The 26,016-nt window shown below is 40.9% G+C and overlaps 1 protein-coding gene across 3 annotated transcripts in view; it reads left to right on the forward strand.

Moving 5' to 3' along the window:
* STK39 (serine/threonine kinase 39) overlaps positions 1 to 26,016 on the forward strand; it is a 308,616-nt gene that overhangs the window by 234,957 nt on the left and 47,643 nt on the right. For all 3 annotated transcript variants that reach the window (XM_082658864.1, XM_082658866.1, XM_082658865.1), the window contains 2 exons: positions 14,645 to 14,697; positions 18,818 to 18,886. In XM_082658864.1, the coding sequence (XP_082514990.1) occupies positions 14,645 to 14,697; positions 18,818 to 18,886 (122 nt within the window). The remainder of the gene's footprint in view (positions 1 to 14,644; positions 14,698 to 18,817; positions 18,887 to 26,016) is intronic.

Genomic DNA, 26,016 nt, shown 5'->3' on the forward strand with positions numbered 1-26,016 from the left:
CTAATAACAGACATAAAGAACTCAATGGCGAAAGAGTGTACTTACTACTACTGTTGATATTTAACGAATACTGACTAGAATGCTTGCTGTGTGCCCGGCCCTCCCATGCCTTCTCTCTGATCCTCCTACGAAGTACTTACTGTTTTTTTACCTTATTTTACAGAGAGCGATACTAAGACTTGGAGAGTTAGGTGAATTGCCAGAAGATGTCATAAGTAGTCACTGTTGCAAGTCAGTGTTACAGTTGGCATGTGAACTCAAGAATGTTGTCTCCAGAATCCAAGCTATGATAGGCTTAGTGGACCAAGCAAGAAAAGTATGTTTTGTGCCCTTTGACTCACCATGAAACCAACTCAGAGATTTCAGATAGAGGGTAGGAAAGGACATGAGGTGGAGAAGAAGCCAGTTATGAGGAGACGTGCTCCCTTGCCTTTTTTTTTTTTACTGAAATACAAATAAGTCTGCTGTTGACATTACAGCAGCCTGAAGCACAGTGCACAGGTGCCATAGCAGCAGCATTTCCTAACTGGACTTTTCCGCCACCCAGAGCCTTGGCGCCAGGCAGCTGAGCCCACAGCTCGTATTTAACGTGAGTCTTGTCCAGGTTGAGCCCACCCCCTGGATGCTGACTGTTGGCTCACTGCTCACGACAGATAGCTTCTTGGCCAGAAATCTCTTCAGTATAACAGACCCTGCTTCCCTCTCCCAGATTCATTCCTAACGTGACATCTGCTCTTTTAATCATAGCTCTGGCCCACATAGCTACTTAAATGCCCACAGCCCAGAAACTCATTTTTTAGGTTATTTGGATATTTACGTAGGGTTGGTTAACGCCATACCTAGGAGTTTTGTCAGGTGTACTTACATTTAATACAATGTCATGCAGCTGGTAAGGAAGAATAGTGTACCATTTGAGTCAGTTTGATATCCTGAATATTTATTGAGAACTTACATGGCAGACACCATGGGGAAGACATGACATCGCATCACGGCTCCTCTGGCCCATCCTTTGGATTCTGTTCTTTAGCTTAGAACGCCCATGATTGTTCACCTTTACCATCTCTTTATCTTTCTTATGGATATTTAGTGGCTTGCTTATTTTTGTTATCAACTAATTCTCTGACATTACATTACACTTGACAAATAATCAATGATTATTTTACTTTGCCTCACACCGATGGAAGGAGGCTCTCCTGATATGTTAATCATATTGGAAAGGGCCCCTTGACTTTTCTTTCTGAACCCCTACCCCCTCCCTAGTGTAGCGGCACTTATTTTTTGGACTTCCTTTATGAAAAGCACATCTGTCCACCTTACAGTAAAAAAACAAACAGCAAGTACTTTGCAGGATGTACCGTATAAATATTTCTGTAGAGTGAGAACTCTTCTTTATCCACTCCTTCATTTTTATTTTTATTTTTATTTTTTGCGGTACGCGGGCCTCTCACTGTTGTGGCCTCTCCCGTTGCGGAGTACAGGCTCCGGACGCGCAGACTCAGCGTCCATGGCTCACGGGCCCAGCCACTCTGCGGCATGTGGGATCTTCCCGGACCGGGGCACGAACCCGTGTCCCCTGCATCGGCAGGCGGGCTCTCAACCACTGCGCTACCAGGGAAGCCCCTTGACCTCCTTTATTGTATTTTTACTTAAGAGATCTAAAAAGCTAAGTCAGTCCCAAAAACTTGTCAAAGATCAACAGACCTGGTTTAAAGATCAGTCACTTAAAAAAAAAAATCGTGAAGGAAATCCTTGGATATATCTTTTCAATCAGTGATTCTAAGATACGGAAAATGTATGAAACCTGCAGTCACGCTAAGTCCTTCACTTTGTGGTGCAGTTACACACGTGGGTGTTGATTAATAAACATTCCCAGCATGTTTTTCAAAATCACTGAATTTTGAGTTATGGCTCCAAATGGTTCCAAGACTCACACATGAAAATCAGTTTTACTATTTGACGATTTGTACAGCATGTGTTTGAACCCTGGCCAACGACTGTTTGGAGCATTTGGAATAAGATATATTACACCAGTCTGCTTTTGAGTCTTGTCCTCAGATATGCCTTTTGTGGAGGAGACAGCGTGGCACCATTGCAGGGTAGCCTCCATGATTCAGCTACGGGTCTTTCCAGTTTTGGTGAACGGCGGATACTTGGAATTTTCCAATAAGGACGGTTGGATTTCTGGGTCATCAGTGCCATTTTATTTACTTTCTCTGGGACTGTTGAAGGGATGGTTTCTTCCTGAAACACTGTAATGAGTGCCATACATTAGTGCTCCAGAGGCCAAGAACAAATTTAGTGGTTGCTAAAGTTTATTGTAAATGTTAACTTTTAAAGATTTGCCAGGATCAGATGAGAAGGAAGAAGGCATCACGCGGTGGCTGCGTTTTAAGGGCCACTTTACAGTAATAAGAGTCATGCATTCAAGAGCATCACGGGGGTTTTCAAAAGGGCGTCCATGGAAAGCAGATAAGATCAACTACAGACTTCCGTCTTCCTGCTCGTGGCGATCTTCAGATTTAAAAAAGAAAATCAATTTTGTAAAAATACCTGTAAACACTTCCAGGTATTTACCCTCACTTTAAGTCATATCATGCAAATAATGAACTCCTTCACAGCCCTTTGCCTTTTTGGAATATGTTAATCTGAATGAAGCCTCTCACACTCTGCTCTCTGTGCCGTTTCAGCCCTATTAGGTCCAAGAATTGGAGAATCACGTAATGCCAAGTCTCAGAACACAACAAGTGGTTGCTTTTTTTTGGCCTTGAGAGAGGTTTCGAATTTTTTAATTTTTGTTTTCACATTACCCTGAACAAAGGTCCTGTCCTAATCCAGCCTCCTGACAAGTGTGGCCTGATGTACTCTAATATACATTTATTTCCTTCAGATGCCCATCAACAACCTATCAAATGCCTAGTAACAAGATTATTTTCTGTGCAGCTGTGTATTTTATAAAGAGCCATTTGCGGAAGTAATTTCAGAAATGTCCAACTTGAGGATTTATGCTATCTTTGACAAAGGGTCATCCACACTAGCTTGTAAATACATTTAATTGTAGGCCATTTCTCTGAAATGGATCAAAAGGGGAAATATTGCTCAACCTCATTTATCATTAAATATAATTGTCTTCAGATCTTACCTGTGGAAAAACCAAGGAGAACTATGCTTACATTTCTAACCTAGAGGACACTGGAATTAACACTTATTATTCATTAGGCCTTTATAGTTTTCTCCTTCATTGGATGGGTATTTTGTTTTATTTTTATTGAAGTATAATTGACGTGCATTATATTAGTTTCAGGTGTGCAACATAGAGGTGTTTTTTTTTTTTAATTTATTTTATCTATGGCTGCATCAGCTTTTTATTTATTTATTTATTTATTATTTTTGCCTGTGTTGGGTCTTCGTTTCTCTGCGAGGGCTTTCTCCAGTTGCGGCGAGCAGGGACCACTCTTCATCACGGTGCACGGGCCTCTCACTATCGTGGCCCCTCGTTGCGGAGCACAGGCTCCAGACGTGCAGGCTCAGTAGCTGTGGCTCACGGGCCCAGTTGCTCCGCGGCATGTGGGATACTCCCAGACCAGGGCTCGAACCTATGTCCCCTGCATTGGCAGGCAGACTCTCAACCACTGCACCACCAGGGAAGCCCCAACAACATAGAGATTTGATATTTGTATATTTTTGTGAAGTGTTCGCCACAGTAACATTTGTCACAGTACATAGTTACAGAATTTTTTTTTCTTGTGATGAGAACTTTTAAGATTTATTCTCATAGCAACTTTCAAATATACAATAGAGTATTATTATTTTAAAAAAATTTTATTGAAGTATAGTTGATTTACTGTGTTGTGTTTCTGGTGTACAGCAAAGTGATTCAGTTATACATATATATGTATTCTTTTTCATTTTTTTAATTATGGTTTATCACAGGATATTGAATACAGTTACCTGTGCTGTATGGTAGGACCTTGTTGTTTATCCATCGTATATACAGTACTTTGCATCTGCTAGTCCCAAACTTCCAAACCAATGCTTCCCCCCTTCCTCCCCCTTGGCAACCACAAGTCTGTTATGTGTGTCTGTGAGTCTGTTTCTGTTCAGATACATTCATTCGTATCATATTTTAGATCCCACATATAAGTGATATATGGTATTTATCTTTCTCTTTCTGCCCTAGTTTGCTGAGGATGACGATCTCTAGGTCCATCCATGTAGCTGAAAATGGCATTCTTCTTCTTTTTTATGACTGAGTAATATTCCATACAATACAGTATAATTAATTATAGTCACCCTGCTGTACATTACAGCCCCATGGCATATTTACTTTATAACTGGAAGTGTGTACCTTTTGACCCCCTTCACCCATTCTCCCCACCACCATCTCTGGTGACCACCAATCTATTCTCTGTGTTCATGAGCTTGGGTTTGTTTTGTTTCTTTGCTTGTTTTGCTAATCTTTAATGTAGCTTTCCCTGGATTCAGTTATACATATAAATCAATAGGAACATTACAAGAATAGGAAAGTTAAAATAAAGCGTGGTTCTTGCTCCTTTTGTGATCCCCTAAGGTTTAAAGACTTCTGTTTTCATCTACTCACTTTATATTTATTGCAACTCTACTAATGTTCTTTTATGGCTGACTCTCTTGATTAGTAGCACAAATTCTTTAAAGCTTTTAAGCAAAAAGTTATCCTTTCTGTGTTCTGAAGCAACAAAGTTTGGTGTTCAGCTCAGCACATGTGCAAGTTCTTGGCCAGACACAGAGCTTCCTTTTGAAGTTCAGACAGCCTGCAGCCCACCTGCCTTAGCAGCTAGTTAGCCAGCTCTCATGGGGAGGACATAAGTCAGTCTCCTACAGGTTCACAGCAGAGTGTTACCTCTGCTTCCCATGTGTGTTTTAGCTCAAGTGAAAGATCTGTGTTTCATCAGCACACAGACCATCAGACTCCTTCCAGTACTTGCCAGAGTTCAGTCATGAAATCGCCCATTGCAGTACTTGGCAAAGACACTCTGGGGGCATCAGGAAGCTGTCCGCGTAGGCCATTCATTTCTCCAGGTTCTTTGAGCTCCCTCTACTGAGGTAAATCATCAGGAAACAATGTACCTTGGCTATATTATTTCAGCTCCCAGCAGAAATGCCATCATTCAGGTAAGATTTAATATTGTGCCTTCAGCACATGGGAGAAAAAAAATCCCATCTTTTGCACCACATAGTTGAAGACATTTGTATGAAAAAAAGTTTCTGTCTTTTACACCATAGATCTGAAGACGTTACTCAGTGTCCCTGATAAAGGGGCTTTCATAAAAAATGTCTCCGTGATATTAATGCCAAGGGGGGGAAATGTGCCTTGCATGTTTCCTTTTTGGTAAATTAAGAACTGTATCATGCAGTATTTCCTTTTTTCGTCTTAGCTGCAAGCAAACAGAGCTAAGTTCGGTGCGCTGTTGGAGTACTTGACATCTCAAGCATGTGTAATGTTCCCTTTAACTAATTTCTGTTCTTTTCAATAATCAAATGTTTGGTTACATACTTGATTTATTTTGAAAGTACTTGCATCCTTTTTTTGCAAGAATTAAACGAACCAAATCAATAGTTAGCAAGGGAGATGATACTTGGCCATAATAGAGTTTGTAGCATTTGGTGCTTTAAAGAAGTAAGCTTCCATTGTCTTGCAAATTTACTCATTCTGGAACCCTGTAAATACGTTCAGCCCCGCCCACCTCCCCACATACTATATCAAACTGCATAAATACACCTGCCTTAACCTGATGTCTAGAGCCCAATTGCACATTTATTGAATTCATGTCTTAGGGGTACCTTTATGTTTTTATTGTATAATTGGCATGTTGATACAGGGTCCTGATTCATTGAAGAGAGGTTTCCATCACAAAAACATTGATGAGTCTGGGTTTTCTGCAGTAAACCCTAACACACTTCAAACTTTCAGGCACAGATGTTAAGAAAGGCTGCTTCTATACTTACATCAGTGGATTATAATCAAGAGGCATACACAAAACCCCTAAGTAAGAAGTGTGCTTAATATTTTTTTCCTGCTGCTAAAACATGTGAACTTCGACTCGACTAAGTTTCTGTTCTCACCAGCCCTACACATGAGCCAGGTTTTTGTGTGGTCACTGCATCTCCCTTTTCCCTGTGGGTGAACATGGGTTCAGTAAATATGTTCGCCGGACATTCTGAATGCTGAAAAGGACTGCTACCCATGAAATATGGTTCCACAGTCTTGACAGGAAGCAGAGCCCTTACACAGGAATCTGTTTGCTCATGGTTTACCACAGCTCAGATGTAACACAACTGATTTTGTACTGTGTAGGTCAAACATTATTAAAATTTTACGATTAGGCTCTGAAGAGAATATGACAAAAATGTTACCATTTTAAAATTTCGGGGTGGTAGGTACATGTGTATTTGTTTTGTTACTCTTGGCACTATCCTCCGTGTCTGTCATGATTTTTGAAAGCACGTACTGGAGAAAACCGGACCAGATGTGTGTGTTTAGGTTGGAGAGTGGATCGGGTTGGGGAGAGGAAACAGCTGTGTCCTCTTCTTGGCGGGCATGGAGATTTTCAAGAGGTTTCTGTTAAAGAACAAAACCTTAACCTAGTGTGGACTCTTGCCAGATGAAAACTATTGTTTGTAGACAGGAAAGGCGATTATTTATGATAATTTTTTGCATGTGATTTATTCATAGGTGTCAGCCTGGTACAGAGCATCAGAAATCTCTGTATGCAAGGCTCTGCATATGCACCTCTAATTTAAGTGTCTGCTGTATGAAATCATAGGCAGCCAGATTGTCTGCTCCCTGCGGGCTGCAAATCTAAAAGGGTCCTTCAGCACGCCCCACGGCAGTGGGAGGCTTCAGAGTCCTTAGCCTGTGGTTTTAATTGCAGAAAAACCTGCAGACAACCAGCACGTAAGGTCACATTTTTTGGTGTGTCAAGATACCTTATTTAAAGGAACCCGTGTCTGTGCGTGTGCAGGTGTGTCCGCTTGCACATATGCATGTGTATGTTTGTCACTGCTCTTGTTTTTTTTTTTCTTTTCTTTTTTTTTGGTTAAAGGGAACAGTATGATATCCTGATCTATTTGACATTGATCATGAGCTATGTGATGCTGCATGGCTTCACGTAGACTAGAATTCTGGATGCTACAAACTTATATACTTTCTAGACTATAGGCATAATTCTGGGTGTCGAGGTATAAGGCTGAGAGGAATTTTCACTTTCACTTTTTAGGACACTCACTGGTCTAAAAGGCTCTTTTGAGGCAAGTCAAATGCAAGGCCAGGGGTTGGAGGGGAGAGGGAGGTATAGGACTCAGTTACTATTCTCACACTCCTGGAGCATGTGGCTTCTGGTACGTGGAGATACATACGTATAGGAGAGCTTTGATTTCAGGCAGGCCTTTGGGGCACGGTGCTGGTGGGTACAGCGGTGGCTCTCCACCTTTACTTCTGCCATCACATCCATCATACGTGAAACAAATTCCCATCAACAACACTGTCATTGCATGCAGTAATTCTTAGCTAGGGGCAGGAGGTTACTGGGGGAAAAAACTTCTTTCTTTAGAGATTGTGCATCCACCCCCTGCCTGCAGCTTGAGAACCACCAGGTGGAGAATAAAGAGCAGTCATCTAGGAATCTCAGTCCCTGGTTTGGGTGTCCTTTCTGCCACGAGTGGCTACTAAGATAGGGCTGATACCTAGTAGGTGATCAATAAGGATTTAGGGAGTGTTGAGTGAATTAACCAGCTGTGTAGCCTTAAGCAAGCCACTTAATCTCTGTGGCTTCTGTTTCCTCACCCGAGGAATGAGGGAAATGGATTAGATGACCTCCAGGGCCCCTTTCAGTTGTAAAATTATATGATTCTGTGATTGGACCTTTACCCCAGAGGAAGATTAATTTGACAGGAGTATGAAGGATGGATAGAGTGAGAGCCAAGAGGTGGGGGATGCTCCTTCCTCTGAATCAGTCTGATATTTCCTTTTATGCCCCTATTTTTAAAGCACGCGTTTACCTTGGGGTCTTCCCGGTGATTTTACGTAGATCAGCTGTCATTCTCTGGGCAGATCGTAAACTCATTCAGCACTGGAACCGTGGCTTTCTGCCCACTTCTGTGTGCCTCAAAATTTAAGGCATCACAATGCCTGTTAGTGGCGTGAGGGAGCCACGTGGTGCTTTCACACAGTTCGTTTAATCTGTGAGGGGAGCTGAGGAAACTGCAGGTGAGGCAGGGGAAGCAGCTGGTGAGGGTCTGAACTGCAAAGTGAGCTTGGATGAGTCCAGGTGGGTCTCCAGCTTTTACGGCAGTCTAGTTAGCTGACTTAAAGACCCTGTTCTGGGAAAGCCCGGGGTGAGGTAAACGTGGCCTGGCCATAGGAAGCTTCTTTTTTCTCTTCCTGATTCTTTTGTCACTGGCCTTACGCTGTAGGTGTCCTTCAACTTATCGCTGCGTTGGCATTTTTCACATCTCATGAAGGACAGCAGTTTTCTTCCTGGGCTACACATTCATCTACCAAAGGTCACACCCTGAGTACTAGCTCTCTCACCTTTTGTGGCCCTTTTCCCTTCTGCTGTACATCTTTAGTTTTAGCAGCAGCTTTCTCTGTGTATATCTGCATGGTGCCTGTGAGTGTGGATAAAATACTCTTTGGTCATTAAACCATTTATTCCCATGTGCAGCAGATAATGGTGGTGACCTGCCCTTGGTCAGTAGTAGTGGCGTCTTAGAGAAATGGATGACCTGAGAAACTTAAGGAAGGTATAGCCCACGGGTCATGGCAGGTGGCTGGTCATGGTGGGGAGACGGACAAGAGCAGGTCTCAGAGGGTCATGCTAAGGATTTGGAATCTTGCTTTAAGAATAAGGAGACGGAAATGGAGTTTTTCAGCAAGGGAGTGACCTGACTGGGTTTTCAGGTACAAGCTGACTGACTCCTCTGGAGACCGTGAGCTTGAATGTGGAGAGACCAGTTAGGAGCCCCTGCAGACTCAGGGCGGGGCTGATAGAGCCTCAGGTAAGGGTTGTGCGCTGGCACAGACGGATGTGTAACGTTTATTAAGTTCTAGATCTAGTCCAGACGTGCTGTTCAGACACCTGCTTTTGGATATATCCTTTACCCTCTCTGAGCCCCCTCCAGTTCCTCATCTGTAAAATAATAGGGGTAATAGTCATCCCTACCTGAAGGGTTGTTTTGAGCATGGAATGAGATGACACATGTGAAGCCCGAAGCACGTACCAGCAGGTTGTAAATGTTATTAATGATTATTTTCCCCACCTCATAGTTGAGGAAACGGATTCCAGAGGCCAGACAAGCAGCAGGTGGATCTGAGCTCAGACCTCTCTCCACAGTTTCACAGGCTCACCTCCTTAGCACCTCGCTGCCTCCTGTTACGGAGAGGTATCCTGTGTCTCTTCCTAAACCCGTGGGAAAGGATGTCAGTTCAGTGCCAAGAGTAGGAAAGAAGCAAGCTGAGTGATGCTCCAGCTGACTCCTAGCCCAACATGTTTGAAAGGTCCCCATCCTGCTCCCGAGAGGGGGAGACGCTCTAGGGGTCCAGGAGTCCCTCTGGACTTCCTTGGACACCAGCAACTTTCCCCTCACCTGGCATGTTGTTGGCTAAGAAAATCCCCTGCTGCTTAGGAGGGAGGGGCCACCTCTGGATCCTGGGAAACACTGTACCTACTGCCCTTACAGGGATCCTGAGTGGTGTTACTCCAACTACATCCTTCAACTTCAGGGCTTGGGGAACTGGTTGACTTTCAGCCTCACTCCAGAGCACCCTGTGATGGAGGATACACAGCGCCAATGGCACTTAGAGTTTATGATGCCCTTTGGCAGTGAGTGGTCTTTGGACTTCTAAGCGTTTTGCTTCCATCTGGTTCTTGGGGGGGGGGGTGCATGCGCCCCCATGTGTTCGTTGGCACGGGCTAAGAGACATTCATGTGCAGCTGAGGAATGCAAATAGTTCTGAGCTGGCCTTTTAGTTTGGGAGCCCTCCAAAAGCAGTAACTCTTTCAGGTTGTCTTGACATGGTAAATTAAGAGGTGCAGGAAAATGCTACATCCTGTAAAGTATATACTTCAACTGTCCAGGCCTCCTGCACCTCCACCACCAGGAAGGGTACGTGTTCACTCATGTGTTTGTCGTCACCACCCTCTTACCCAGAGGCCTCCATTGAGTGTTCACTGTGTCCCTTGCAGATGAATTGAAAGAGCAAAAAGAAAACCCCTACGCATGCCAGTCTGTATCTTGGAACTTCTCACTTTGAACGGACATAGCAAAAAATAAAATTTAACGAAATTAAGCCCCAATCCTGCTTCGTCGTAACCGGGTGGTGCTGAGTAGAGGTTGCCCCCTTTCAATGGGGAATAAGTTTTCCAGCTGGCATAGTCCCCACATTTCCCTGGTTTTTGTTTTTTTGTTTTAAATACACTTTCTGCCATACTCCTTTAACGTTCCTGCAATAGTGCTTTCAAATTGCTTGTGAGAGTATAAATTGATACAACTTAAATGAAAGGGAATTTGACAGTATCTAGCAAATTGTAAATATATGTATCCTTTGACCAAGCAATTTTCTTCTAGAAAATTTATTTTTATACTCACATATTTGCCAAGTGACATAAGAACAAGGTTATTCATTGAAGCATTATTTATAATAGTGAAAGACTAGAAACAATCTATTCATAGACTGGTAACTGGTTAAAGAAGGATATGGCATACAACAGAATACTACGTCGCTATAAACGAACAGAAAAGAATGAGAAAGCTCTCTGTGAACCTAAACGGAGAAATTCCAAGGTATATTATTAAGTTAAATAAAAGGCAAGGTGCAGAGCAGCACATAGAATGCTACTGCCATCTCCCACTTGAATTAAACAGGCTAGAGGGAACTCTCTGTATGTGTATTTGCTAGAGCACACGTAGAAAATCTCAGGAAGGATGCACAGAAAGCCTACAGCATGATTGCCTCTGTGAGGTAGACCAGGAAGATGAGTGACAGCAGTTGAGAGGGCTAGATTGCATGGAATACCCTATTGTACTTTTTGATTTTTAAGCGATTCTTAAGCCATATGATTGTATTACCTATTTTAAGAAAGAAATTTTTCTGCCTGAGCCCTGTAGGCATTTGCGTCTGTGATGCAGTGTATACTCCAATAAGAAATAAGGGATTGTGCCTTACCAAGTTTAAGAGTTGGTTGTTTGGGGACTTTTTTTTAGGATTGAAAGAGGTTTTTTTAATAAGAGTTATTAAAGGTCCCCTGGGTCTTGAAACTGTTGCTCTCAAGTTATTAACGTTTCCTCTGGAAAGTTGCACAGACATAGTGTCTGGCTTTAAATCATACCTATTTTCAGCTTCCCTTAAATCAGGAGTATCCTGTGCCATATCAATTAAAGTAAGTGTCCTTTCAATTAAAGGTGTTAAGTATGAGTCCAAAAAAGATTAATTCTTTGTGAAAGGATGACCTTCAGTAGTTAGATCCAATTAGGCATTTTTCCAACTATATTTCATCCTGATGGGACAAGTCTACTACACACAATGAATCACTGTGATCTTTTCAAAGGTGGGTATTTTAGGTTCAGAGTCATAAAAGAATGACGTGACTAGGCAACCTCCATAACTTGAGCCACCGTTGATGTAGGTAAAGATTATGGATGTTGGGTATGTATTACTTTTGTGGGATTGATATGTAAAGGATAAGGATGTGCATGATGATATGTTGGATATGGTTCTCATACCTCTCTGCTCATGACCTTAGTAGAACAAACTAATTTAGACAAGCCTGATCAAAAGAAAAAGAGGAAAGGAACAATGGCATAAATTATGGTCACACCTAATTCCTTTTCTTTTTTTCTCCTTCTGTCATTTCATTATTAAACACACTATAAATACTTGCTTTCCTAGTGATTAGTTTTTCTTTTTGAATTGTTGTAGTCCTAATTCAACCTTTGCTGATGCACAACCCACAAAACGAAGGCGTAAATGAATGCTTGCTGATCTTTGTACAGTAACGTAAAATGTTGGGGAATATTTGTTTTCACTCAAAAGTTAAAGGGAATTGAACATTTGTATTTGCGTTAGGTATTTCCAGTATGGAGTTGTTGCTCCTCACTCTGCCACTCATTAACTTTGTTAAAAAAAAACCATTGAATGTACTCACCAAAAAATGGGAAACAAGTAATACCTGCTTTGTATATTTCGAAGGTTTATTATCAGGATCAGATGAAATTTGGTATCAGTATTTCTCAAAGTGTGGTCCTGTATCCCCCGGGGGGTCCTTGAGACCCTTTCAAGGAGCTTATGAGGTGGAAACTATTTTTATAATATTAAGAAAGTATCGGCCTTTTTCTCTCTCATTGTTTCACATACATACAGTAGAATTTCCAGTAGCTGGCTACATGATACGTGATATTGCAGCAGATTGAATACAAAGGCAAATATAAGAATCCAGCTACCTGAAGACAGACATTACAGAGGTTTACAAAAATAGAAAACAATGCATACTTTTCACTGATTTGTTTTTCTTTTGGAAAGTAAAATAATTTTATGTAAAAAAAATTTTTTTTTTTGACATTAACATGGGATGGGCTGATTATTTTCATTTTCAAGTGAATTAATAAATATTTTAAAACTTATCAGTTTTAATTCCTAATACAGTAAATATTGATAGATACAGCCGACATAAACAAAAGTTCCTTAGGGGTCCTTGATACTTTTTAAGAATGTAAAAGAGTCCTAAGACCAAAAAGTTTGAGAACTGCCAGCGGATATGAAAACACTGTGTAATGTGTGGTGACATTGTAGTTTATGAAGAAAATTCAGGCAACATGCAGACAGCCCTTCCAGTGCAGGCACTGGTTGTTCACTCCACCTCCAGGGCAGGCTTGCTTTCCCTGGGGTCCAAGATGATCTCTGAACCATCTACAGTTGCCTGCAATTTCATGTGTCGGTCATGTGTCTGCTTTTTTAGTGGGAGCATTCACAATTTTCACAGTTTTCAGATTCTCAGAAGGTCCTGAAAGAAGCACAGCTATAGGAATTGCTAATGTCCGCTAGTTCCCATTCTGTCTTCGAGAGGAGTAACGATAAAGTCGTGGTGCGGACACCCGAGAGGAGATTCTGAGGTTCCAGGCTCTCATGTCGGTAGCCTGGGCTTGGTTGTCTCTGGAGTTCCTGACCCTTTACCTCTCTGGTTGTGGAAGGTATTAGACTTGGGTCAGCTTCTCTAGGCACTGGGAGAAGGGCTTTCTCTCAGTTGGTACCATGCCTTTGTCATCGTTCTGGGCCTCCTCACACTTTGTGTCATAGGATGTGGTAGGACATAAAGAACCACCATCAGGCTATGGACCAAAAAGGGCCCATAGACTGACATCATCAAGATTCGGGCACTGTACCTAGAGACCAGGAGATATTACCAGAGTTTTAGAGTATCAAAGGGTTTGATCAGACTTGCCTGGCACTGGAAGGAGGATGTTCAGGGCTTGGTGTTCACACCATCTCTGTCTCTGTCTCTGGCACTCCTGGCAGCTGAGCAAAAGGTTGAATGCATACAGAAATTACTATTTCATATGTCCTACTGCAGTTTCTTAAAAGTTTTTTTTTTAATTAACTTTAATTCTAGCATCTGTCGAGAGTTACTCATAATATTTTAGTGTTCTTATGAGAAAATAAAGCCATTCTAATCATAACTCACGGGCCCTTACTGTTATGTCTTGAAATTAATATGAATGGAAAAATCGTATCTTAGATACTTATTTGTTCCATATTTCCCCAGTGTCATTTGATATTTTGATTGAATGTACATATATGTGTCTATTGTAGTTTTATGTAAGCGTTTTAAATTTCTTAAAAGTTTTATATATTCAGTGGGCAATTTCATAACATTCAGAGGTCCCCCTCTATTTATTTAGATAAAATTTTTAACAACAAAATACACATCTTATTCTGGACATTTTTGTTGTATGATTTAATGTACAGTGCTGTTGTGAAGTTTATCGCTAAGGCTATCTTCCTTGTTTGTTTCACTTTTAAAAATAATTTGAGGGGACTTCCCTGGTGGTACAGTGGTTAAGACTTTGCCTTCCAATGCAGTGGGTGTGGGTTCGATCTCTGGTCGGGGAGCTAAGATCCCATAGGCTTCACGGCCAAAAAACCAAAACAAAAAACAGAAGCAATATGTGACAAATTCAATAAAAACTTTAAAAATGGTCCACATCAAAAAAAAAAAAACTTAAAAAAAATAATTTGATAAAATATTATTTTCCCAGGAAAAAATATGAAAAATGTATTGAATACTATTTATGCTAGACTAAAAGCTTCTGAAATTTTTAATTATGGAATTAAATTTAAGATTACTGATTTAGTGTAGATTTTATAAAAGGAACATTTAGTTTTGGAATTTTGTGATACAATCATGTTTGTATAAGGTAAATTCAATCAGTTAAACAATATCTCCCTTTATTCTTGTCATAACTGCCTCTTCTAGTGGAAGAAGTATTTAGAAGTAACCCAAAACTATTAAATGCTATCTATATGTCAGTAGCATCTTGTAAAAATTGGAATACATTTAGTTTGGTTAAACTCTGCTTCATTAGATTTTAATGTGCTATTCGTTATGTATTTCAGGAACTCCAGAAAGGAACTTAATGATATACGATTTGAGTTTACTCCAGGAAGAGGTAAGCTTTAATTGAAATTATCATTTTATTGCTACCAAGAGCATTTCAGAAATTGATTACTAGCATGTGGTTATAATTTGCTATTCAAAAATGTGTTCTCTAAAAACAAAGGAGGGAAGGAAGGAAGAAAGGAAGGATTTGCAATAATTGTGGGGAATCAAAACCGAACCCACTACTGACTGCATGAATTCCAGTGACACGTGCTGCACAGAATATACGCACTTATAAATTACATCTGTTAGCTCGACCATGAAAAGAAGTGCTGGCGTGGTGATTCGGGGCCTACAGGACATTATGATGAGTGTGATGAGACACGCGTAGCAGTCTTAATTAGGGTTGAGCAACAAACAGTGACATCAGACCAAAAGGTAGCATACTTTGCCTCTCTGTTGTCGGTTCAGATTACACGAAGCCTGTGCTGAGGAGTATCTGGGCCTCTACTGGCTGCAGGCACCGCTAGGAAACTTGGTAGGAACAGTGCTAGTCTTTCAGCTGAATATAATTTTAGTATTTTGAGTAGTTATTAAAATAGTTTCAAGGCTAGACTGGTTGCTCTTTTAGCGCCTGGATGCCTGGAAGTCATTGAGCCACGTCCTGTTTCTTGGTGTCTCTAGCACCTGGCAGGTGCCTGGTATGCACGAGAATCTCAAGTCATTTTGGTTAATTATTGGATACAGGCTTTGGAGATCACGACATCAGTTGTTAAACAAAAATTGCTCTTTGCACTCTTTAGTTCATAACCAAAACAATCTAGAGAAGTGAAAAACAGATGCTAATGCTAAGACTGGAGCTGTTCACCTTGATCTCTGGTTTCAGACTTTTATATACATGAAAACAGCTTTGATGTCTCATTAGTCTTATACATTTGAACATATTAATATATGTAAGCTAATAACATTCGCTATTTTATGTATTAGAACTCCACGTAAATTTTTATTTGATTAAATAAATTGTATTTGCTAAAATTTTGAAAACCCGAAACTTTCTAGCTTGATAGCTAGTCAATCAGTTAACTGCTTGACCTCCCTGCTATTATCAACTGTAAGAAGACACAAACTCAAATGCTTACAGGAGCCAAAGTGAATGGTGGGAACTTCAGAAAACCAAAGAGTTCTGTCTAAATACATTCAGGTTCAGTGCCCACCAAACAAAATACGTTCCTGGGCCATAGGTGGTCAGCCATAGATTCACTGGCCCTGATGTCTAGTCCCCTGTAAACACAAAGATTTCATGATTTCCAGTATATTTGAATTAAACATATCTTTTTACAAAAGAAATGTGAATAAGGCCCTGGCGAATTTGCTAACTGATCTTTCTTTCCGGGGGCAATCTTTGACAATTTAGAGTCAGTCTGTGAAATTGAACAGTTGCCGGTTGCTGTTATCAAAAAGCTGTTTTGTCATAATATAAAGGTATGGAGCAGCCAATACTGTAATAAAATCTAGCAATTATATAATAAATGTTTCAAGTATAGTAAGTAAAAGAATTCTTATTTTAAGGGTTTCTTTTCATCTGATTGTGTCAGACTGACAGTGGCAATAAGAATCAATTCTAATTTCAAAGGTACCAAGGAAATGAATTTCTGAGTTGAGGATTGCTGGGGATAAGACGGCCTTATCAGCGTTACCTGGCCCTTTGTGCTAGCTTTGGTAACCTCATTTGCCATGGTTAGATTCAGAGTCTCTGCTTTTGTTGCCCAGACAGAAACCATAGTGCTCGCTTCCTGATGATAGCTGGCCTTCCCTGGGGAGCGAGCACAGCCGTTTAGTTTCAGAAACACCATAGCTATATCACTGTACCTCTGTGATTACTGATGCTGTCTGCATTTGAGATGTTGTTTGCGCTCGATCTGTGCATGCATACATACCATGTGTACTATGTCTCTGGTGTATACACAGATAAATATATACATCATTGAGTGTGTAATATGAACATATCAAATATTCTGTCGCCATTTGAGGGCAAGCCCTTTGTGTTTACTATGTTGCTGTAATGATCTAGAAAGCAGGGCGTACGTGATTATGATTATTTAACCCGTTTACACATTAGGAACGTCAAGCAGCTTAAAGAAAAATAAATTACCAATTACCTTCAAGTTTTTGTTCTAAACTATTACTGATATGTTACTTAACTTGCATGAAAAATAACTGCTTAATGGCACACACACAGACAAGGAATATTTCCATTTTGACCAACCAGCACAACCCTTTTGCTATTTTAATATGACTCATTTGGTACCCAAGAGTCCTGAAAATAGTCAGAGGTGCTGTACACTTGGCTCATTTGGGAACGTTAATTTGCTTCCGTACTGCTTTAGTGCTAGCCCTCAATGTGACTTTGTCGATTATTCCATTCTCAACTGCTTTCTTTGATTATAGCTCCTTACTCAAGTGTAAGATCTTACTGATACTTTAGAGATGGTGGTAACACATCCAGTTGCTTTTAACCACTGACTACTCTGAGCCCGGTGTCTACGAGGCAGGCACTTTAATTCAATAGGCTTCTTTTCCTGCAGTTTCTAGTGGCATCCAGGGAGATGGCGATTGTGAGGCTGAATGTTCTAAAGCTACATCATTTTCAGAGTAGAGCCTTTCATTATGCTACCTTGGGTTCCATGCTATGAGAGGTTTTATCTCTGAGAGAATTTTATAAGGTGTTTCTTATACTTCTGACAGTTAAGGACAAGGCCCAAGATAAGCCCACCTTTTTTTTTTTTTTAAGCCCACCTTGTATGGAATTTCATTGTTTAGTAAGAGTCCTATGTTTTTCTTTTCCATTTTCTTCATTCCATTCCACTGAATGAGTAAAATGATAGAATACCACAGATTCTCTGAAAGTACAAAGAATATATATCAGCTCTCAAATTTTTATTGGAGATTTAGGAAATAGGGCCATGTATGAGGGAGAAAGAGCACAAGGGTGTAAGCAGCATTTCACGTGACCTTTGGCTGCCTCATCATCATCAATTACCATTTGTTGAGTAATTACGATGAGTCAGACCCTGGGCTAATAAGCACATTAAAGCCCGGTGTGAAAGATAATTATACCTTCAGCTATGTGCTCATGCAGGTACACACACACACACATATACACACACCCCACACACCTGAGCCCACTTACATAATCACCACATGTGAAACACAGACTAAGCAGGGAAACCCAGTCTGTGTTGAGGGCAGGCTTTGGCATAGCAAACTGCAATTCAGTTTAGGCTTGTTTGATTCAGGAGCTATGCTTTCCCAGTTTCTTCTCATCCAGCTATAGTATTGGCTATTTGTGAGAATATCAGGCCGCCATGGAGACCATGTCATCTCCCTTGTGAAAACGTAGGGGTTCATAATGGTTCTTTGAGCACATGGCAGTTTATCAATTTCCCTTTACAAAGTCTTCAAACAGACTTCTCACTATTGTCGTGTTCGTGTATAACCTCTCAATTAAGTAATTTCAGTTATATTCACTTGCTACAGCCTGTTCAGTCCCATCTTTATGAGATTGCTAACTCCTGTCACATATCATTGAGAAACTACATTCTTTTATCCAACCACATTTTCTAAGAGAATGAGTCTGTTGCTATCAAATGATCAAAGTCATGTTAAAGGATTTTCTTAATAGCATAAATTTAAAGAGCTCATCTTAATAGTCCAACAAGCTCATAGGCTGTTTGTACCAAATATAAGGTTGTATCAAATGCTACGTCTTCAACCTTTGCCATAAATTCTAACTCAGTAGCTACTAATAATAGAAAAGGATTGATGGTGGCTGGAGTTTACCTTGGCAAGAAAGAAGAGCAGTGTTCATAGGGAACAGTTATGAGCTAACTTCTAGAGGGGCATATGAGAATAATTCAGATAGTAGACAAAGGGTAATAGTTTTTTGGTTCAACAAAAATGAAACAATAAGTTTGTAAAACCTCTGTTGAATAAAGACCAGTATGCAAATTGTACGTGGCAAAAGTATTTCACATTTTGCTTCTGATTTTTCCTCCTGATAGAATCTGAATTGTTGAATTGAAACACACATGGATGATTTTTCTAAGTGAAAAATCTATATTTTACATTGTACTGGATTTTGGGGTTTTATTGTATGGTTACTGATACACCTTCATTTCACGTTTGGGCAGATACGGCAGACGGCGTTTCTCAGGAGCTCTTCTCTGCTGGCTTAGTCGATGGTCATGATGTAGTTATAGGTAAGTCACTTTTTAATGCATGTAGTGTCATTTTGTTGATACATCAAATGGAAATGCACTTAGAAACAGAAGTTTTCATAAAGGAATAATTCTGTGAATTTCTGAAAATTTCTTGAATTCTTATCTTTTATGTGAAATAGGTATATTTAAGAGTCATATTTAACTTCCTGTTTCAAAAGCTCTTAAATGTAATTCTGTCCCATTTGTCTGGATGTGATTTATCCAATGCAGAACGTCACTTATTGGAGATAAAACAAAGAACCTAGAAGACCGAAACGTCCATGACATAGCAAACCCAAGATACTATCAATTCCATGCAGCAAAGTATGGGAACTTCTGAGGTCCTTTCTCTGAGTTTCTCTATTCTTTTTCCTAGCTCTTAGTAAGGTTCATTCATTATAAAGTTTTAAGGTTGGTTAGGACTTAACGATCATTCAGGCCAGTTCTACCATTGTGTAGACAAGGAAGCGAATTCCTAAAGTGATTCAGTGGTTTGTCCAGGGCCATGCAGCTGGGTTCTGGCAGAATCACCACACTTTGAGACTGTGGCTCTTTCTACTACTTTTAGAATCAAGAAAAGGCTGCGTTGGAACTAGGGGAGCCTGCTAGCTCTAGGCATGCTGACAGGAGCAAGAAATGACTGCTGGCCAAGCAAGGCAGAAAAGCTGTGTAGAGGCAGAAAGTGTCATCTAAGAAAAAGCACAGCTGATTCTACCTAGGGTGAGGGTGAGGGTGAAGGGCTCCACACTCTTCAGCAAATTCTGAGTTTATGAAGATTTTATAATGTAGCCTATTACTGCATATTGGTAATGAAGATCCTAAGTAATAAGGATGAGTTAATATTAATTATGACATTATGTTCATTATATTGTTAATTATATATAATATAATTATAATAACACTATAATAGTATTATGATAAAAGTTTCTTTAAAAATATTCAAATCAAAACCAATCCTTGAAATAGCTTGGGGCCCTTAAATGGTATGTTTTAACTTTTTTAAAAAATCACATACTTGAAATAAATCCTTCCCCAAAAATACTGGAGTGTGTCACTAAGAGGGAGCTTGAGGTAGATACACTTACCCATCAGAATAGCTTGTTCTGGGCTTCCCTGGTGGTGCAGTGGTTGGGAGTCCGCCTGCCGATCTAGGGGGCATGGGGTTGTGCCCGGGTCCGGGAGGATCCCATATGCTGCGGAGCGGCTGGGCCCGTGAGCCATGGCCGCTGGGCCTGCGCGTCTGGAGCCTGTGCTCCGCAACGGGAGAGGCCAGAACAGTGAGAGGCCCGCGTACCACAAAAAAAAAAAAAAAAAAAGAATAGTTTGTTCTTAGAATCTCTATAATATACATCATTATAAAGTGAATTGTTTGGGCTTCCCTGGTGGCGCAGTGGTTGAGAATCCGCCTGCCAATGCAGGGGACACGGGTTCAAGCCCTGGTCCGGGAAGATGCCACATGCCGCAGAGCAACTAGGCCTGTGCACCACAACTACTGAGCCTGCGCTCTAGAGTCCATGTGCCACAACTGCTGAAGCCCATGCACCTGGAGCCCATGCTCTGCTACAAGAGAAGCCACCGCCATGAGAAGGGTGCGCACCACAATGAAGAGTAGCCCCCGATCGCTGCAACTAGAGAAAGCCTGCACGCAGCAACGAAGACCCAATGCAGCCAAAAATAAATAAATTTATTAAAAAATATTGTTTTATGTAAATAAGAGTAACAGGGAGTTTAGTGGGAGATTGGAATTCTGACTAAAGAATCAGTACCTAATATGTTATTGGTATACAAATATTCATAAATGTAGGTACAAAGATATCTTTGTAATTAGAAAAAAGTAAGCTTTTCCTGATTAATTACACATGAAGTATACACATTGGCCTCACTAGGGAGCTCTGTTTCCTTTGCCAAGTGGTACATGTGTAAAGAGATAGAGACATATTTTAAAGGAAAGTGACATGCACATGGACCTACAGGTGTGTGTATATATTTCCTTGTATATTGTCTTTCCTACTTTACTTTAAAACCTTGTGAGGTCCCATGGCCAGCTGAGTTCTTCCCTCAGTTTTCTGATCAAAGTGAGGGGAAGTTGAGTAATAAGATCAATTCAACTTTGGCATCTATTGTATCAGTAAGTTCCATCTGAACCTGACACTGCTGTGGCCTCTCCTGTTGCGGAGCACAGGCTCCGGATGCGCAGGCTCAGCGGCCGTGGCTCACGGACCTAGCCGCTCCGCGGCATGTGGGATCTTCCTGGACCGGGGCACGAACCCGCGTCCCCTGCATCGGCAGGCGGACTCTCAACCACTGTGCCACCAGGGAAGCCCTTTAGTCTTTTTTGTTGGTTCCTCTTCATCTCTCTGACCCAGAAATATTGACATGTCCAAGGACTCTTTCCCTGGATTTCTCCTCTTTTCTCTAGTCACTCACATCCTTGGTGATACCATCTGGTTTCATGGTATTAATGCCTTCCACTCTCTAACTCCCACATTTGTATCTCCAGCACAGACCTATCCTTTGAATTCCAGGCTCATATTCAGCTCTCTTTTTGGCATCTTCACATAGAAGGCTAATCACTGTCCCAGGTTTAATTAACATCTCCAAGAACCAGCCTCTGTTGTTCCTCCCAATCTGCCCCTCCAGCAGCCTTGTACCCTAAGTTGATGTCAGCTCCATCTTTTCAGGTGCATAAGCCCCAAACCTAAGAGTTGTCCTTGACTTTTCTTTCTCTCATAGTCAATACCCAGCCTATCTAAATGTACCCGAGACCCAGCCCTTATTCACCATCTCCCATCCTGTTTCAAACCCCTCTCATCTCTCAGTTGAATTATTGCCTTCATCTAGTCACTGGTCTCCCTGCTTATGACTTTGCCTCCTTTCAGCCTATTCTCATCACAGCAGCCAGAGAGATACAAGTAAAACATAAGTCAGATACAAAAGGCCACACATATTATGATTCCATGTATATGAAATGACCGCAATATGCAAATCTGTAGAGTCAGGACATAGAGTAGTGGTTGCCAGGGCCTGAGAGGGACAGGGAAAAGGGGAGTGACTGCTTAGGGGTCTTGGGCTTCTCTTTGCAGTGCTGAAAGCATTCTGGAATTAGAAGTGATGATGGTTGTACAGCCTTGTGACTATACTAAAAACCACTGAATTGTGCCCTTTAAAAGGGTGAGTTTTATGATATATGAATTACATCTCAATAAAAACGTGTGAGCGAGATCACATTAATGCTTTAAATAAAACTCTAATAGCTCTCCATCCCACATCTCAGTGGCTTACAATCCTCTATATGATCTGTCCCCTGTCATTTCTCAGACCCTTTCCTCTCTTTGGCTCTCCCTCTTCCCCATTTCACCCCAGCCACACTGGCCTTTATACTTGGGATTCTCCTTCCCCAGGTATACCTGGGTATCTCCTAGCGCTTAAATGCTGCCTCTCAAAGGGGCCTTCCCTGCCCGGCTACTTAGAATTGCAACCCGCTCCCAACTCTCTACCCCCATCCTTACTTAAGTACTTTACCTAGTCTCTCCCCATCTAATAGGCTATATTTCATTTATTCATTATTTAACTATATAGGATTTTCCCTTGAGCATGAGTTTCTTGAAGGCCAGGATTTTTGTTTTGTTAAGTGCTATTTTCCCAGTGCCCCAAACTACATTTCATATAGTAGCCACTCAGTAACTTGTTAGAGATAAACAAATACTACCTTGAAATATAGAGATATCTCGTTAACACTTTCTAAAGAAGGCTATTTTAAGTATAGGATTCAATTATTTTAAGAATCTTGCTTTCAAGAGTACAGAATTCGAGTGGCATTTCACAAATACAAAGTACACTCACTTGACAAAGTTTGCATCAAAAATAGTCCAGTTCAATTGAGAACATTGGCACGTAGAGGTGTGGGTGATTTCTTGTGTGTGTATTTTTTCAGTTTCCATAATATAAAACAGCTAACATTTAAATAGATTAAACATTCCTTTTTTTCCCCCACCAGAATTTCCTCTTGAATCAGAGTAAATGCTTCGGGCAATATAAAAAAAACTGAATAAAGCAATAGTATATGTTACGGTGCAGTGAGTGTTATGACTTTTACTATAATGTGGCAAACAGAATGTTACAAAAAAATTTTCAGTATCCAGCTTCAGGGTAATCTGCCTTTAGTGCCAGCCTTCACAAAGCAGAATTTAAACTGAAGGAGCAGTTTAGTGACTCGGAGTGATTGCTTTCTCACACAAGCAGAGCAGCACAGAAATTAAATGCAGCATTTGTAGACTGAAATCATAAACCCAGTTCAGTTGTGCTTCAATGCAGCACTGCCTTAGGCAAGAAACAGAAAATATATCTAGGCCTTGTGTAAATCAGAACTAAGAATGACAAGCCCTCCTGGGTGGGTGTTGGTTTAAAGTAAGTTAACTTTGCAAGATGCAAAACTTGATGCATGTATGAATTTGCTTCTCTTGCCTTGCTGGGATGGCTGACAAATAGACCAGATGTGAGTCCTTGATCCATTTGTTTCAAAGAGGGACCCTCAGTGAGGCAGCAGAGATACTTGGTCCCTTTGCCTCCTAGTTCAGAAACAGCCCATCTGAAGTTTTCTCAGCAGTAGAAGCAGAGAGGAGAGAAAATTAAAAACAAATTCATGTAGAAAAGAAAGCAAAAGTTCTGAATTCTCTTCACGCCTTATGCTACGTGATACTTTTGAGTCTCTGTTGAATTGAGTGTTAGGACCTCAGCAGTGGAAGGAACGCTGATGAGTGTGTTAAGCTAGCCAGTTACCTCTCCTCCTTCTATCTCCAAGGCCCGTTCCAGGGTCCAAGATTTGACAGTGAGTGAATGTGGAAGAGGAAGCCGCTTGGTAGCTTCCTTTTGAGAAAGTGCCTACTGACGGCTCTTTGCTGGGTTTTTACACCACCATTTCCTGGCTTTGTAACATATATCTTTTTTTTTTTTTCCCCTTTAAGTGGGTTGAGAACCAGATGTTGGAACTTCTGTGTCCTGAGAAGGGAGCTCTGTTTCTGCATTTATTTATACAATTTTCCTTTGAGGGATTTTGTGCCTAGGTAACTAGTTAGCATGGCCCTGGAAGCTAATATTAGCTATATATATTCCCATAAGCTCTCTCAGTGGACTTTCGGACATTCTGTTGATGTCCCTGGCATGCTGTTTTCCTGCACATGGAGAATCCTTTTCAAAACCTGTCTGCCCTCAAAGATTCACTGTAAATGCCACCTCCAGGAAGCCTTCTCTGATGGTCACCCCCTCCCTAACGAAATCTAGAGGACAGTTTTTTCTTGGCCTGAACACCAGAGAACTATTTTTACCTTTAGCAACATGTGTCTTTCATCCTTCTCTGCTCCTGGCACCGACCTTCTCTTTGTGAGGAGGTTGAGTGCACCTTTAGGGAAAGGCCTGTTTTCTATTTTTTTGAATCTCTACCATCCTTGCCACACATAGGCACTTAAATATGTTTTTGGATAAATGAATAATTTTAATTCCATTTGGGAAATTTAACACTGGAATAGTTCATGAATTGATGACCTGGGCAACACAAATATTATTGGCACCCTCTCAAAACTGAAGAGTAATTCACCATGATTGGTTTCTCTCTCTCTCTTTCTCTCTCTCTCTGCCCACCTTCCCCTTCTTTCTCTCTTTCTTAAGAATTGACTTTTTACATGACTTTTGAGTCTTGCCTCTTGGGTAGGAAATGTGGTTGCTCTCGAAGGCCTTCTGTCTTCCAGTGCTTGCTGGGGTTACAGTGTTTGTCTCAGAAGTATAGACTGTGAGATGGCCTGCATCAGAATCTTACCTTGGGTATGTATTTAAAATGCACATTTCTTTTTTTTTTTGTGATACACAGACCTCTCACTGTTGCGGCCTCTCCCATTGCAGAGCACAGGCTCTGGAAGCGCAGGCTCAGTGGCCATGGCTCACGGGCCCAGCCGCTCCGCGGGATGTGGGATCTTCCCAGACCGGGGCACGAACCCGCATCCCCTGCATCGGCAGGCGGACTCTCAACCACTGCGCCACCAGGGAAGCCCATAAAATGCACATTTCTTGATTCCAGCCTAGAGTTATAGAATCTGGAGTCTTGAGCGTAGAGGGTGGAAATTTGCATTTTTAACAAGCATCCCATGTGATTCTTAAACACAGTAGAATTTTGTGGTTACTTCTTCAGTTCTGCTTGTGGTAAACTTTGGAGATTGTTTTAGCTCATTTTATCATCTGTATCTCCTTTTCAGTCTCACTAATCTCCTTTGCTTTTCTGCCTGCATTCTCTTCTCCCTTTAGGAGTCTCTTTTAAAACTGTGCCAGTTAACTTTTAAAAACTGTGTTTGTATAAATGGTGTAGATGCGTGGAGGAGCCTCATTGGTATAAATTTTTACCATAATGAGTCATTACAGTTTTATTAAAACTACTGTTGTTGCTTGGGGTGTAGTAGGTCCTCCAGGTGGCCTTCACCTTTTATGTTTCTCTACAATGGCAACGTATCTTTAGGCTCCAAAGTACGCAAGCAACAGAATATTTGCTCGTTCGTGAGCATATGGTTGGATGTGTGAAGTGCTTTGTTTCCCCAGCTATAGCCAGGGATATTTAAGTCTGTTGTGAGAGATCCAGGATTTATTGAGCAGCCGTGCACTTTTACAATGCAAGTCTTGGAAAAGAGTGAACATATTCTATCTTACATTCAGTTCAGTGATTATTCTGTGATGTTTATTGATGTTGAAATTCAATGAAGGAAAACTGTCATTAAAAAGTAGTTAAGCAACTGTAAGCAACTGTACTATGATTTTTAAATGGTGACAGATAATTTAAAAAAGGAAGAAAATTCGGTAAGCCCTTCCTGGGTTTAGACAGGCTTAGTGTTAGTTAAATGATGTCAATAAGTACAGTCGAGTGATTCCTGATTAAAAGTTGTTTGTATGTTAAGTTTAATAGGCTAGGGAATTAGGGACTATAAGTGGCTTGGGAGAACTATACTGATGACTTTCCTTGTATATATTTACTAGAAATAAATGTTGAACGGTTTGATATGGCGCAGGGTTACCATTTTCAAAAATGTGCCACTGCCCATTTGATTGTAGCTCATTGCTCCTGGTTTTCCAAATACCATTTTTTCTTTAAA

This window comes from Grampus griseus (genome assembly GCF_964374135.1).
Source record: "Grampus griseus genome assembly, chromosome: 7".
Taxonomy (NCBI): Eukaryota; Metazoa; Chordata; class Mammalia; order Artiodactyla; family Delphinidae; genus Grampus; species Grampus griseus.